General features: G+C 39.8%; 1 protein-coding gene across 1 annotated transcript in view; it reads right to left on the bottom strand.

Annotated features, from left to right (window-relative positions):
- Window positions 1–16,444, bottom strand: part of NOL10 (nucleolar protein 10) — a 1,716,803-nt gene that overhangs the window by 407,999 nt on the left and 1,292,360 nt on the right. Inside the window, exon 19 of the mRNA XM_044079305.1 lies at window positions 9,800–10,047. Coding sequence (XP_043935240.1) covers window positions 9,800–10,047 — 248 coding nt within the window. The remainder of the gene's footprint in view (window positions 1–9,799; window positions 10,048–16,444) is intronic.

Below are 16,444 nucleotides of genomic sequence, written 5' to 3'. Positions count from 1 at the left end.
ATAACGGGCCTGCATTTCTTTGATGTTGATGTGATTCAGTCGCTTATGAGGGGGCCAGAGACCCTAAACCCTCATACTGCCTGAAGCAAAGAGGGATAAGATTGTTATAGGTCTAAAGTTAGTAATGTATGTTGCATTTCCTCCTTTGTGCAGATGGATAATGTGCGACTTTTTCCACAGGGGGGGAAATGTGGGATTCCTGGACTGACCTATTTATAAGTTTTGAGACAGGATAGGCAATGCTAGCTACTGCTATTTTAAGGCACTCACTTGAAAGGTCATCAGCTGAAAAAGAGCATGGATTGTGTTTATAAGTAGTTCATAGGTAGGTACGAGGCTATCGGCCCAAGGGCCTAAGTAAGCCTAGCCAACAAGGTTCCCTGGCTTACGCCATGCAAGAAAATGCCTGTGCCCCTGTCGAGCAGAGCCACAGAAGTGATACCTGGGGTGTATTTCCTATTTCCCATCCACTCATCTAGATTTTTCTTGAAGAGTGCTAATGAGGAACTTTGCTTGACATAGATGGGTGGCTTGTACCAGAGTATAGGAAGTCTCTGGGACAGGAATCTATCCCTCCCAGCATGTCTTGTTTATTGTGGTGACAAGGTTTAGGTCCCTAGAGCGTGCATCTCGGAGGGACTGGGATTTCTTTAGGTGTACCCATGTCCAACAGCTCTGGGTTTAACATAGCTTTATATGTTAGGCAGAGATCTCCTTGGAGTAGTCGATATGCTACAGAGTAAAGCTGGAGTTTTTTGAGACGGTCAGTGTAGGGCATCTGTTTCAGGCCAGTAATCCTCTTTGTGAGATAATTCTGTAGCCTTTCCAGCTGCTGCAGATGTCTTGTAAGGTACACTGCAAAAGGGGAATTGTACCTCTTTTTTCCTGGATGAGAACCCTTTTGTGATGAGGTGTGCCACATAGAAGGATTTCCCGACTACTGTAGCGATGTGATTATCAAAGGAGAGACTACTGTCCACCTGGGTCCCAAGGTCTCATCACACATTCGGCAATAAGTGGACTGTCGTTTATGTGGTAGCTTATGGGTACAGAGTTTTTACCAAAGGGGATGACCATGCACATTTTGGCATTGAGCTTGAGACCATGCCTCTGACACCAGGCATGTGTCTCAGTGAGGCCCTTCTGTAGGATGTCCACATCATTTGGGGACTCGACTATGGCTCCTAGTTTGCAGTCATCTGCAAACATCATTAGCCAGAGGCCTTCTGTGTTAGCCTGTACTTCAGAGAAGTAGATACCAAACAAGAGAGGTCCCAGGACTGAACCCTGTAGTACTCCACTTTTCACTGGTTTGAAGTCAGATTAGGAGTCTGCAACCTTTACAGTCTGGGTTCTGTCAGTGAGCCAGTTGGCAACCCATCTTGTGACGTAGGAATTTATACCTAGTTTAGTGAGTTTAGCTATAATTCCAGAATGGGGGATGGTGTCAAAAGCCTTGGTGAGGTCAAGATAGGCTGTGTGAACCACCTTACCCTCGTCTACGGCTTTGGTGACTGCCTCAAAGAAGCCGATCAGGTTCAGAAGGCATGATCTGCCTTTCACAAACCCGAACTGAGTGGGGTCCAGAGTTTGGAGGTTACCAATGTCTTTGTTTATGAGTTCCATGATGATACGTTCCATGGCCTTGCAGACCAGGCTCGTCAGGCTAATAGGGCGATAGTTCCCAGGATCAGTGGTGGCTCCCCCTTTGTAGAGTGGGATAACTGTTGCTGTGTGCCATTCAGTGGGCACAAAGACTGACGTGAGAGTATGATTGAACATGGTGCTTAGTTGGGGAGCCAGTTCGTTCTGAAGTTCATGTAAAATGCAGCCTGGTATGTTGTCCAGTCCCATGGATGCTGTGTTTTTGGTTTTAGAGAGTGCAGCTTTTACTTGCGTAGATGCGATTACAGGGACTCTGCATTCTTCCTGTAAAGATATGGGCCCTTTAGGGGGATGAGAGGGGGGTAAAGTTAGCACTGAACCTACCTGCCAGGATGTTGGCAATATCAACTGGTTCTGTAATTTTTGTGCCGTTGTGCTATAACTCAAGAGCAGATATGGGTGTTGCCATTGAGATTCTTGACATAGCTATAGAATGCTTTGTGGTTGCCATTAGAATCAGTGGCGATTTTGTTTTCGTAGCTAGCTTTGGAGGATCTTATAAGGGATCTCAGCTTCTTTCTGAGGCTGACCAGGGAGCTCCTCCACTTATGGGATTTTACTCTCTTTTGCAACAGTTTCTTCCTTCTGTTGTAGAGTTTGTTTAAAACAGGGGACCACCAGATTGGCTTACCTTTTTTGGAGGCTAGCATCTTGATTCTGTTTGGGATAGCACGATCCATGCACTCATGCAAGTGCTTACAGAGTATATTTGTGTAGGATTCAGCAGTCGTAACTGTATTGTCCATCTGCATGGGTGTCATGAAGTTCGCCACTTTCAAGAAGCATGAAGTTGGCTTTGGAGAAATTTTTTATCATGGTTTCCTTAATAGGTCGGATCTTACCAACGAGGAGTTGACTTCAGGTGTGGAACACCGGTCACTCAGGTTGATAATGACTAGGTCTAGGATACTGCTGCCCCTGGTGGGGGGTGTGGATAAGTTGATCCAGGGCATTGGAATTTATGAATTCCAGAAAGCGTTGAGCGAAGGAGTTGGCACATGAGCAGTTTTCTCAGTTAATGGTGGGGTAGTTGAACTCACCTACTATTAGGGTGTTTGGTTGAACCCTACTATTTTCCAGTATTTCCATTTTAATATAGGATGTGGGCACAGGTTTGAAGGTGAAAGTGGATGAGGTGATACGTGGCCGCTGGGCAGGGTTAGGATAAGATATTGGAGAATTCTTGGCTAGATATGCAATACTATCTGTGAAATAAGAATTGAACTGTAGTGTGGTTTTGAGTGACGAGTTATTGGGAGAGGGGTTAGGGCTGAATTTATGTCCAGGATGCAAGATTTATTTAATGGCTGTCCAGAATTTTTTAGAGTTGTGTTTACAATTACTCTGAAGGATATTGTAATATCATTATTTGTCTTTGTTAATTTGCTTTTAGTATGACTACGAAGCATTCTGAAGCTTTCAAGATACAGTGGTGTTTTGTTTCTGCTCTTCTTTCCATGCTTTTTTCTATCCTGCATTAGCCTTCTATTCTTCTTGGATAGCCAAACTACATAATTTGTTATTAGTCTCTTCCTTCTAGAAGGTGTATGGCTATTTAGGACACTCAGAAAAGCTGAAGTGAATTCATCTGCAGCATCATTTAAGTGGAGGATTTTTAGGAAGTTCCAGTTAATAGCGGATAGGTTAGTAACTAACATTTCTGAGTTAAACTCGGAAAGGCTGCTTGTTGTTTTATAAACATGCTGTTTAAGAGTATGGGTGACATGTCTGGTTGTACAGATTGGGGGATTACTGAGATGATCAGACATTGTACCTGAGGTGGTATATTTGCTAGGGTGTGATACTATGATCCAGTCTAATAAGGAATTTGATGTCTTGAGATAATGAAAAAAACAAGGAAATAGCTTTTGAAACTACTGCCAAATAATTCAACTGAATAACGCTATTGACAGGATACCAAGGGAGTAAAAGCTCAAGCCGACAAGCAATAATACCACCAATTTAATGAAAATGTAATAGCATATGTTCCAGATACATATCAGATTTAGCGCTTTCATCCACTACAATGTGGACTTCTTCAGAATGAATTAATCAATCAAATGGCTCCTTTATATGTTTTCTGGTGCCAAATGCAAATTTCAAACTTTAAAGAGACATGCTGAATAAAAACATTTGATGTATAATCTATATCTCTTTCTGTAACTCAAAACTAATCTAAATATATGAACTGAATAAATGAATATTTCTATAACATTGATTCTTATTCTTATAATAATAATTAATGCTAAAAAAACATAAAAACATCATACAATTCGTTCTCCATTTAAAAACACAATACAAAAAGACAAAGACCTAGTTATAACACATTTATAACCCCTTGCACTGCTAATAACTTCCTATCAAATGTTGTTTACAATATATAAGATGTGATAAAAAAACAAAAATAAAAATATTTTTTACATTAATAATCCATTACATATAATAAAATAAAATAATATCTCATTACAAACAATGAATGATGAATATGTTGAAAATTAAGTGTTTTAAAAATTGAATAATCTCAGTTTCATACTGATATGTTTCCTTCATGTAAATGAATTATGTTCTTCGTGTTTCACTGTTGCAGTCATTACATTTAGGTAGATTCCCAAATCTTTGGTTGGGAGGAGGAATTTAGATAGCGTTAGGACCAGCTATAAGGCCCTGCAAGACTGCAGTGGCAAAGCCAGCACTGGATTTAGAGAAAATTGGCAAATGATAATGCTTGGTGAAAGTATGTACAGAACTCCAGGTAGCAACTTCTAGGATGTTCCTGGTAGGAACGCCTCTGAGAAAGGCTGTAGAGGTAGATGCAGCCCTGGTGGAGTGAGGTCTGATCCCCTGGGGATAGGTTTTCCATGGTGCTTATAGTAGAAATGAATGCAATGGCCTATCCATTTAGAAATGGTTTGCTTTGAAATAGCCTTCCCCTCTGTCCCTGCAGCAAATGCTACAAGCAGTTGTTTCAGATATCCTTTGAGGTTTAGTCCTGTCCAAGTAGAATCTGAGTTGTCTCTGCACACCTAAGGAATGCAGTATCTGTTCCCCTTTGTTCTGTGGATTGGGAAAGAAGGTTGGCAAATGAATGGACTGCTTAAGAGCCACACTGGATACCACCTTGGGCATGAAGGATGGATTGGTTCTGAGGGACACCCTGTCTGCATGAAAGATGATGAAAGGCTCAATAGCCATAAGGGCCTGTAATTCAGACAGCCTTCTAGCTGAAGTGATTGCTATAAAGAAAGCTGTTTTCCAAGAAATAAATTTTAAGTCTGCAGTAGCAGCTGGCTCGAAAGGAGGTAGAGTGAGTTTCTCCAAAACAAAGGTCCCAGGCTGGGGTAGGAGCTCTGCTGGGTGGTCTCAAATTTTTGTTCCCTCTGAGGAACTGCTTGTGAAGTGGGTGAGAGAAGGGGGGGGGGGTTCTGTGTTATAATGAGCTGAAATGGCTGAGGCGTGGATTTCAATGGAGGAAAAAGACAGGCCCTTGTTAAGCATCTCAGTTAAGTATTGTAAAATCTGAGGTAAATTCGGTGCTGCTGTGCTCATCCATTGAGATTGGTTCCAGGCAAAGAATATTTTCCATTTTGCAGCATAGGATTTTCTAGTGCTAGGCCTCCTTGCCTCTAAAATGATATCCATCACAGGTTTACTGAGGGGTGGTAAAGGAGATATTATGTAATTAGCCAGGCTGCAAGGTTCAATGTTGGAAGCTGAGGGTGCAGAATCTGGTTCTTCTGCTGAGACAACAGGGAAGGAGTCTGAGGCAGGTGCCATGGGGGTAACCGTGACACACTGCGCAGGAGACGGTACCAGTGTTGGCGTGGCCAGTCTGGAGCAATCAAAATCATCCTTGGTTTTTCCTGTTTGGTTTTTAGTAGTACTTTGGACAGCAGAGGCAGAGGGGGGAAGGCATAGACTGATTCTGTTTTTTCCAGCTGAAGGACAGAGCATCCACTTTCCAGGCTTGTTTGTGGGGAGTCCTTGTGCAACATTTGTCCAATTGGTAGTTCTAGGGAGAGGCAAACAGGTCTGTATCTGGGCTCCCCCATTTGCTTGTCAACATGCTGAAAATCCTTGGTTCCAGTTTCCAGGCGTGTGGGTCCATGAGATTTCTGCTTAGTCCGTCTGCCAGTGTATTTAACTTTCCTGGCAGGAATTGAGCTTGTAAATGCACTTGGTAACTCAAGGCTGTGTTCCACAATGCCATGGCTAGTCTGCAGAGGGGGTAAGAATGTGTATGCCCCTGCTTGTTTATGTACCACATAACAGTGGTGTTGTCTGTCTTTGCCATTAGTTGTCCTGGAAGAATAAGATCCTTGAAGGCTGTCAGAGCATTCTGTACAGCTAACATTTCTTTTTGATTGATATGCAGGTGCATTTGACTTGGGTTTCATTTGCCCTGAATGCACTTCTCTGCCAGGTGAGCCCCCCATGCATAGTCTGATGCGTCTGTTGTTAGGGTTTGGGCGGCAGGGGGTGGTGTGAAGGGTAGACCCTTGTTTTGGTGGTAGGCCTCTGCCCACCAAAGGAACTCTAGGCGTAGGCAAGGTATGATAGGAATCACTGCTTCTAGATCCTGAGAATGTTGACACCATAGGCTTTTTAGATACCACTGTAATTTCCTCATATGCAGTCTTGCAAATGGAATTAGAAGAATGCAGGAGCCCATGAACCCCAAAGGCTTGCAGTATTTGTCTTGCAGATAGCAGGGTTTTTGTGGCCACTTGTTTGAAGTAGGTTGTCCAATGAATTTGTTTCTCAGGCGTGAGGTAGGCCATCTGGGAAGTTGTATTCAAGCTTGCTCCCAGGAATATAATTTGTTGACAGGGTATCAGGTGTTATTTCTTTTCGTTTATGGTGTACCCCAGACAAGTTAGAACCCTTTGTACAAAGGCCAGATGATTCAAAAGTATGTCCTGGCTTTCTGCCTGAATTAAACAATCGTCCAGGTATGGGTATATTTGAATATTTCTTTGCCTGCAAAATGCAATGACTGGAGCTAGGTACTTTGTGAATACCCTGGGCAGAGTAGATAAACCAAAGGGCAGTGCAGAGAACTGATACTGCATATAACCTGCTTTGAAGCGCAGGTATCTTCTGCAAGATTCCTGATTGGGATGTGCAGGTATGCTTCTTTTAAATCTAGTGTTGCCAACCAGGCATCTTTGCCTAGCATTGGTGAAAAGTCAGCATCTTGAATTTTGGAATCTCCAAAAAGGTGTTTAGAGTAGACAGGTCCAAGATAGGATGCCATGAATTGTCTTTTCTGGGTACCAGGAAAAGTTTTGAGTAGAAACCTTGTCCCTTTTCCTCTTCTGGTACCAGTTGAATAGCCCCCATGCTTAAGAGAGAAAGTACTTGTTTTTGGGCCTCTGCCCACTGATTTGGGGGTAGGTCCGGCCACCCGCTTGGAGTTGGCAAAGTGTGGAAGTGAAATCTGTATCCTTGGAACACTATATTTAAAACCCATTTGTCCTGGGTAATGAGTTCCCAGTTTTCTGCATGAACAGCAATCTTTCCCCTCAAAGGGGCAGTCAGTTGATAAGTGCTTGGAGGCTTTAAAAGAAAGTCATTGAGACAGTTTACCATAAGGGGGAGTCTTATTACTCCCAGATTTGGTAGTGGAGGCCCCCCACTGCTTAGTCCTGTGTGTCCCCTGGGACTTAAAGGGCCAGTGCCTACTAAATCTAGGAGGCTGAACTTGTAAGAAATCTTTAACAGTTTGCATAGATTTAGCTTTATCTTCCATCTTTTTAAGAACTTTCTCAGCCTTGTTGCCAAACAGGCAGTCCTGATTCAAGGGAGCATCCAACAATTTAGCTTTAACATGATCAGGCAAAGATTGCTCCTTAAGCCAAGCATGCCTTCTGAGCACAGACACAGTAACAGCGGCCCTGCAAGAGGCCTCTAATGAATCAAAACCACACTGCAAAGTATGTTTTCCAACTTATTCAGCAGAATGCATTAAATCCTGTAATTCTTTATTTTCCACACAGTCAGGAATCAACATAATTTTCTGTTTAAGCAATCCAATAACATGTTGCTGATACTTTAATATATGAAACTGGCAGTTTAAAGCCCTAATGGCCAAGGTTGCAGAAGTGTAAACCTTCTTACCGCATCTAACCAGCGCCCTGGAGTCTCTATCAGAAGGGGTAGGATTTTTAACAGTAGAAGCCTTAATGCCCTTGGGCCTCTGTGAAATAGTCTCTGGATCTGTAATAGGATTTTTAAAAAGGAACTTGTGTGACTCAGGGACCCTGTAGTATCTGTCTGGTTTTCAGGGAGCAGGAGGCAAGGAATCAGGAGCCAAACTAGATTCTGAAAAAGCATCATCAACAATGTCTAGTACAGGAGGAATAGCTAAAGGCCTATGCTGAGGTAGGAGTAAGAAATCCCTCAGCCTCTTTTTTGAATCAGAAAAATCCTGGCTTTCCCAGTGGAAATGCTCCTTTAGAGTATGTAAAGTTTCCCCAAAAGAAAAATCCTCTGGAGGGGAAGCAGAGGGAATGGAGTCCTCTGCATCAGAATCCTCATAAGTAGATAAGGGCAAATCCAGATCATCAGAAGAATCAGAAAATAACAGAATCCTGGCCAAAAGATTCATAAACCACTTCAGTCCTAGGCCTCTTAGAAAGGGGGGGTTGGCTACCCCTGATTAAAGTTATTAGATCTTCAGCCATTCTTATCATTTGTTTTTTAGGCATAGAGGCCTGAGCATGTGGCCTGGGCGTTGGTTTTTTAGGCATGGTTCGAGATTTAGGCCTAAGAGAAGAAGGAGGCGTAGGTTTAATATGCAAGTCTGTAGGCCTGAATACACCCTCAAAAGCCGGTACCTGTACAGCGGCTCCAGATCCATCAAAGGTAGAGACATCCGCGGGTTCCACAGTTGAAGCATCTCCTGGCATACTGGACTCCGAATGGGTCTCAGTAGAGGCCTGTGAATCAGAAGTAGTGGGTATCAAAGCATCTCACTGAGTACCGGCGAACTGGTGACTGGCTTAGGAGAAGGGTAGTCGGCAATTTTGGACCTCAGCGGCCTGTCTCTGTCTTTATCTTTGCGTTTCTTCAGAATCCCGGTAGTCGGAAAGCTAACTGACGACATTTCTGGATAATTGAACTGAGAACCAAAATATTTAGAGGCAAAAATATACCGATGACGGACAGTGCACTGATTAAATAAAGCACAAAACCTATGGATAGTGCGCTAATTAAATAAAGCGCAAAACCGACAGCAAGGTACGTCGTGGTCAGGGCCTAGACAAGGAATACAGTACGAATGAAAATCCTTATGAGGTATTTGCTTTCCACAAGTAATGCAATTACTAACTTTTACTGATATCGGTAAGGAGCAAGAAAAAGTTTCCCCAACAGGGTACTTAGCTTTAGTTGAAGACTTCGGTTCTGAAACTCAAAAATGAAAATTTCAGGAGTTGGCTTTGGGCACTGCAGGGCAAGAAAGACTGATGTAATGACGTTGGCTGCATGTTTTATACCCCTGACTACCTGACGTCATGGAAGAAGGGACAGCCACCGACGCAGGACCCAAGACTTTGTTAATCAGGCCGACTGAGGGCTACCTGCAAGCAGATAACCCAAATGTAATGACTGCAACAGTGAAACACGAAAAACTTCTAAGGTCGGGTGGCATGATGCCATGGTAATCCTATGGGCTAGGCTTGTAAACGCTCCAGGGCCATTAGCCTAGTACACAACTATGAACCTATGGTGTTCTGACAACTTTATTCAATATTTTTTAAATAACAAGCATGGGAGTTTGCTAATTATGAACATCAGGACTGAAATTTAAACTATGTAAGTAGTAGAAAAGAATTAGAGAGCACAGGGCTAGGTGTGACCTCCTACGTGCAGCATACATGGGATATCACACTGTACTACAGGAAAATGTACAAAGCACCCAGTCACATTCTACAGAAAATAATAATTTGGCCTGACAGAGGGAATCTTTACAAAAGGAAATCCAAAGTATTAACCAGAGTGCCGTGCCCACTGAAGTAAGACAAAACAGGTTTTACGTTTACTGTTTCTATCTATTATTACGAAGAACCACTGACTACATATTAATTCATTTCTCATTCTATAAAAACATATTTCCAGAGCCCCTTTGACTTACTTCTGCAATTTCATTTTTTTGCCAGCATCCTGGAAAGTTTTAAACTCTTCGCCTGCCTTGATTTCATAGAATTGTGGTTTCAGAGCAGTCTGACGATCTAGCTTGGTCCTTTCCTGACGTTTGACTTTTTCCTCTTTCCGTAAAAGTTTGTGCTGCATCTTGACCTCATTGACCCACTCCTTTTCATCATCTGATGTCTCAGAGCTCTCAGCATCACTGGGTTTTCCTTCCAGTTCTTCCTCTTCTTCCTGTGGGAGATAAAAATTTAACAAACATAAAGATTCTCTGAATGCCACAAATATATGGTGCATGTTACAAATCAGATAAACAGCAAAACTGTAAAACAGGCTGCTGAAAGACCAATACTTTTTTTCCAAACACATTTATTGAATTATCACTTTTGACTCAGGGAAATTTACAGACATATAAAAGAAATTGCATTATAATTAACATAACAAACATTTAACTTCACGTATAGTGCTATATATCACATAACCTAAGCAACATTACATAAATTATTCAATTCCTGCCTTTTTTAAAATAAGAAACATAAGGGCAAAAACTGTTAAAATTAAACATTAAATGAATTACTGTAATCAATTCCTAGCTAGACTAGTACTGTTAAAAAAGAAAACTAAAAATTAATAAATTCTGCTTGTTTATATGAGTACCATGTTTTTATTGTTTTACAGTATTTGTTATTGTGCATGCACAGAACATTTAGTTAATAACAATTCTTATATATTCAACAAGACCCCTCAACACTGGAAAAAACATTATACTTTACAGCAAGTACATAAAAACTGCCATAATTTTAATGAATTTAATGAATATACTCTACAATCACTCCTGTCAGGCTGGAAAATATAGCAACTACAGGTAAAGTATGAACTCTAGAAGAAACCCACATGCTTACAGCTCTAATACATTCCAAATCTTCTTGACCCAAACTAATTGGGCCCTTAACTAAAAGTTTCTTCCATCACACTGTTGGGAGGGTGGCCTAATGGTTAAGGTGTTTGCCTCACAAACACAAGGTGCAGGGTTTGAGTCTTACAAAGGATAACTGGCAAGGCTTAAAATGGCTCGCAAGGGCAGTTAGCTTAATACTAACCTATAACCTATGAACCTAACCTACTAACCTAACCTATGAACACTGCACTCAGAACATATGTAACCTGCACCATCTTAACTGATGGACACCATACCTTAGGTTCTACTACAGCATCTGGCAAATTCACATTACCACCCACAACCCATGCTCCAGTGCACCATTTCTGGACTGGCATTTACTCTCCTTCCATCAAAAAGGCAAAGTTTTATTTGGTTACAGTCCTCTTCCTTCCATCACCTCATCTGTGACCACTACAAACTCTGCACCTTGACACTTGTACCTTCCATCTCTAATTCCCTGTCCATCCTTTTAACTTTTAGAAACCATGTTTCGCTTCTCTCCACCTTCCCATCTTCCATCTGATTTAGATTTCATACTTAACACACACTGTCATGAAATGTAACCCAATAAGTCTGTCCTGAGCCACTGATCATCAAGGTCTTCTTTACTAGCCACTGGAACATATACTATTCACAAGTCCAAACAATGTAAAGTCCATAGACTTCTGACCATACCATTAGCTCCTGTCTTTAGGGTAACTTGATCTCTCTGCACTCCCACATCTACAACTGGCCCACTCCCTGCTGTTGACCCCTGCAACAGTTCCTACCCCCCTTTTGTTCTGCTGCAACCCTTATGGAATCATGAATCATTGATGCAATGCACAAATACAAATCCCACAGTGGCCCAATTCCTCATTCATAGGCCTATACAAGTCATCTTCACGGAGAACTACGTCTCTTCTAATCCCAGGACTTCCCTCAGTCAACAACTATACAGCCTGTCCACACCTCTTAGTCTTTTCCTCTCACCCCTCCCTACATACAGTGGATATAAAACATTTACACATCCCTGTTAAAATGCCAGGTTTCTGTGATATAAAAAATGAGACCACAATAAATCATTTCAAAACTTTTCCCACCTTTAATGTGACCTATAACTTGTACAATTCAATTGAAAAACAAAAAAATCTGTTTGGGGAAAAATATAAAAAAAAAAAAAAAAAAAAAAAAGGTACAATACGCTGGTTGCATAAGTGTGCACACCCTTAAACTAATACTTTGTTGAAGCACCTTTTGATTTAATTACAGCATTCAGTCTTCTCGGGTACACACCTGCCATCAATTAAAGAGACTGCACGAACCAAAAAGAAAAGATAAAACTAAGACCACAGACGAAGAATCCACTTAAAACACCAGTTTATTTCACCTCTAGCGCTTCGGCAACCGCCTTCAAGGAGTATAAAACATCACATAACTTACACAGTTTATATACTCTAATACATCTAACAATTAAACAAGCAGCCTAAACCAATTAACCAATAAACATTAAAAAATACTTAATACTACTTTCTCATCAGATAAGAAGCCTCCAGTTACATTCCACATTCAGACCCTGAGGAAATAAAGTCTCATATTTCAAAATGAAAATACTTTCTTTATATAACAACTTCTTTTTATACAAATCATCAGAAAATACACCCTTCATAATATGTTCGAAGATAGTGGCGTGTAACCCATTTGGATTAGAATTGTGAGCCAGCATAAAATGTTTAGCTACAGGGCTATCTTCTTTATTATTTATAATATTCCTGACATGCTCCTGCAGTCTAGTTTTAAACTTCCTTTTACTTTCTCCTATATATACAAGGTTACACGGACATTTCAAAGCGTAACTATACCTTCAGTATTACAGCTATATATATTTTTAACCTCAAATACATGGCCATTTATATACTTAAAAGTTGGAACAATATAATGACATACATTGCAATGACCACAGGGTGAAGTTCCTAGTCTCTGCATGGTCCTATATTGCAATGTCTCAGTGGGATATTTAAATTTATTATGTACCAAGATATCTTTTAAATTCCTACCTCTACGAAATGAAATGCCTAAAGACCTAGACAATAAATTTTTTAGGTCCATTGATCTAAACAAAAGATTCCAGTAGTGTTTAACAACATCTATTAAAACATTATTTTGTCTCTACATACAGTGTTTTCAGTAAACTAGTCTTTTCTCTTGATTTCTAACATCTAACTTATAACCCTTACTTCCATACTTATAAGTACCAACTTTATGTTGTTCATTAATAACCTTATCTATAGCTGTTTGAATACTAGCTTCACTATAGCCCCTCAATCTAAACATCTCACTAGTCACACTAATTTCTTTAAAGAAGTCCGTGCCAGTATTGCATAGCCATCTAAGTCTCATACATTCCCCATAGGGCAAGGAGACCAAAGTATGAACTGGATGACAGCTAGTCCCCATCAAATACTGATTACTATCAGCAAATTTTCTATGCACAGACGTACGTAAAGTATTGCTGTCCTCCAAAATCAGATGTATGTCTAAAGAAGTTATATTTTTGCCCACCTGTATGCCGTCAAAGGAAAGTCCAAATCTATTATGTTGCATAACTTATATAAACTGACCAACATACAATATCCCACCTTTACAAATAATAACAAGATCATCTATAAAACAAAAATAACTAACTACATAATTAAAAAAAAAAAAAATCTATGATATAACCATTCTAACTCATACAAGCCCTTCATCAGGTTGGCATACATGGGGGCAAAAGATGCCCCTATGGCAGTGCCCTTGATTTGTCTGTATATTTGTTCATTAAACATAAAAAAATTATTATTCAAACAAAATTCCACTATTTCAATAATCCCAAAAACAGCGAAAAAACGAAAGAATACAATGGTGGCGTGCTGAATCGCTGTACGCCAATGAATCAGGGAATACCAACTGTTGAATAAACCGCTAAAATGATGCTGGTGCTGGAAAAAGGTTACCACGGATCACAGAGCTGATAAAACCAATCCAAATTTATTCCACAAACGATACAAGGTTAAGCGCTTTCACACACGTGAAGAAGCACACACTGCGTGTGTGAAAGCGCTTAACCTTGTATTGTTTGTGGAATAAATTTGGATTGGTTTTATCAGCTCTGTGATCCGTGGTAACCTTTTTCCAGCACCAGCATCATTTTAGCGGTTTATTCAACAGTTGGTATTCCCTGATTCATTGGCGTACAGCGATTCAGCACGCCACCATTGTATTCTACTATTTCAATAATATAATATAATACGTTACTGGACTATCACCCAAAAAATATTTTACTGCTTCCAGTCCAAACTGACACTGTATGTTAGTATACAAACTAACAACATCAACACTTATAAAAAACATATCTAAACTCCATTGTATTTTAGATAATTTTTCCAAAAAATCAAAACTATCCCCAATATAACTAGGTAACTTTATTACATAAGGGAATAAATATTCATGTAAAAATTTTCCAATATTAGATAAAAAATATTTTTGAGCAGATACAATAGGCCTACCAGGTGGGTCAACCCCACTTTTATGAATTTTTGGAAGACAGTAAAATAAAGCCAACTCACTGTCAACAGTATTAAACTTTTTATCTTTGTCATTTTGTGAAAAATATTTTAGCCTCACTCCCTTAGATATAAGGGTGTCAAAATTATTCATAGCCTTAATATATTCATTTGTATTACTCTTAACATAGGTATTGGTATCATCCAGATGTGTCATACACATTTTATAATATTGAGCAACATTCATCACCACTATCTTACCACCTTTATCAGATGGTTTAATAAGATGTTCATTATTCGCTAATGTCGGTAGTTCCTTCCATTCCTTTTTATTCAAGTTATATACCAACTTATGCTTATACTGCATACAATCACAAAAAGCATTTTCTACAGCAAAATTCAACATTTGAGAAAAACACTTTATATGTTCATGTTGGTATGGAGGAATAAAATCACTTTTGCTCATTATTTTATCAGTTTTTAACAAACTATAGGCATTATAGTCACTTGCATAGTCAAAGCATTCCTCAGGGTCAGATACACAAGAATAAAACTGTTCTCTAAACTATCAGATTCTAACCAACTGCCATCACCTTCTTTATACTGGTTATTGGCAAAAAAATATATTAAATGTATCTTCCTACACAGTCTAAAAATATCACACTTTAATTCATGTAACCCAGGCAGCTCTGTGGGTATATATTTAAGACCATAATTTAAAATATTTGTCTGATCTACAGATAAAGACACACCAGAAATGTTAGGAACAACAGAAAATTTCTTACACTCAGATGCAGCAGTTACATGGATTGTTTCACCCACATTTTTGTAAACAAAAGACACAGAACTGTCAAGAATATCTTTGCACAGCATTATTTACAGTCACACTAATACAGTTTGCTTCTCTTGTTATCGTTGAAACTGTGTCCTTCTCGACTGTTAAAGTTCCCAGACTGGAATCTTCCTCTCTTCCGCTCACTCTGCTCTCTCTGCTCTTACTGAAACTGCTGGTTCCCTCTCTGAAAATCTGAGGTTAATCTAGATGGATTTTGAGCTGCTGGTAACGCTGGAAAATGCTCTCCTTCACCTCCACCATTAGAGGAAACGCCCAAAACATCTGAAGCAAAAGACACACTCCTAGAAGGAGCTGGTGATTTCTTAAAGGGACCAGAGCCTTTATTACGATGAAAATGTGTTGGTTTTTGCCATAAAAAGGCACGATTACTTTGATAGTCTTTTTGATCTCTTTTCAGTTTTGTGCATTTCTGATCAATAAGTTCTTTTTCATATTTATCTAAACCAATATTTACATCTGCTAAAAACTTGTCAAACTGCACAGATGTAAGTATTTTAGATAAGTAATTATAGGCAGCTCTAATGTCTTCCTTAAGCTTGTTTTGTTTCACACGATCTCTTTCTAATAGAATGAAAATCCATTCTAAAGTACAACGATGAGCTGCCAATAACCATTTCTTAGAAAAATTGCACATCCCTTTCATCAGACATATCAAAAGGAGTAGAGGGACTTTTAAAGGCTCTTAGTGCCCTAGGTGTAATATCTAAGTCAACATATCTTTGCAAGCTTAACAGATTACAGTATACAGTAGTTTCTTTATGCAGTAACTGTTCCAATTTATTCATTAAAGCACTCAATTCACCAGAAGGACTGGAAGAAGGGCCAAATTGTCCCACAGAGGCAAATGGATCATTCACTCTAGAATTTCTTGCTTGTTCAAGCCTTTCATAAAAATGTGAAGTAGAGGAAACACCCACTGAAGCAGAAGTATTGGCAACGTTGGAACCAGCCATACCTGCAGCATTCTGATGCATTACAAAACTGTCCATAGTTTTTTAACTACCTTCCAGTGTGTCATCCCTTAAAAGCCTAGGGATCCCAAATGAAAATTAATTTGCCATAAAAACAGACCAAACACTGCACCAACCAAAAAGAAAAGATAAAACTGAAGACCAGAGATGAAGAATCCACTTAAAACACCAGTTTATTTCACCTCTAACGCTTCGGCAACCGCCTTCAAGGAGTATAAAACATCACATAACTTAAACAGTTTAATCAATTAGAGAGACTCTGATTAACCCCAAATAAAGTTCAGCAATCCTAGTAGGATTTTCCTGACATTTACTCAGTTGTCTGCTACAGCAAAAGCCATGG

This window comes from Protopterus annectens, chromosome 1.part1, assembly GCF_019279795.1.
Source record: "Protopterus annectens isolate FY-2018-M chromosome 1.part1, PAN1.0, whole genome shotgun sequence".
Classification (NCBI taxonomy): domain Eukaryota; kingdom Metazoa; phylum Chordata; order Ceratodontiformes; family Protopteridae; genus Protopterus; species Protopterus annectens.
The sequence above is the reverse complement of the archived record's forward strand: the minus strand, read 5'-3'. Positions and strand labels throughout refer to the sequence as shown.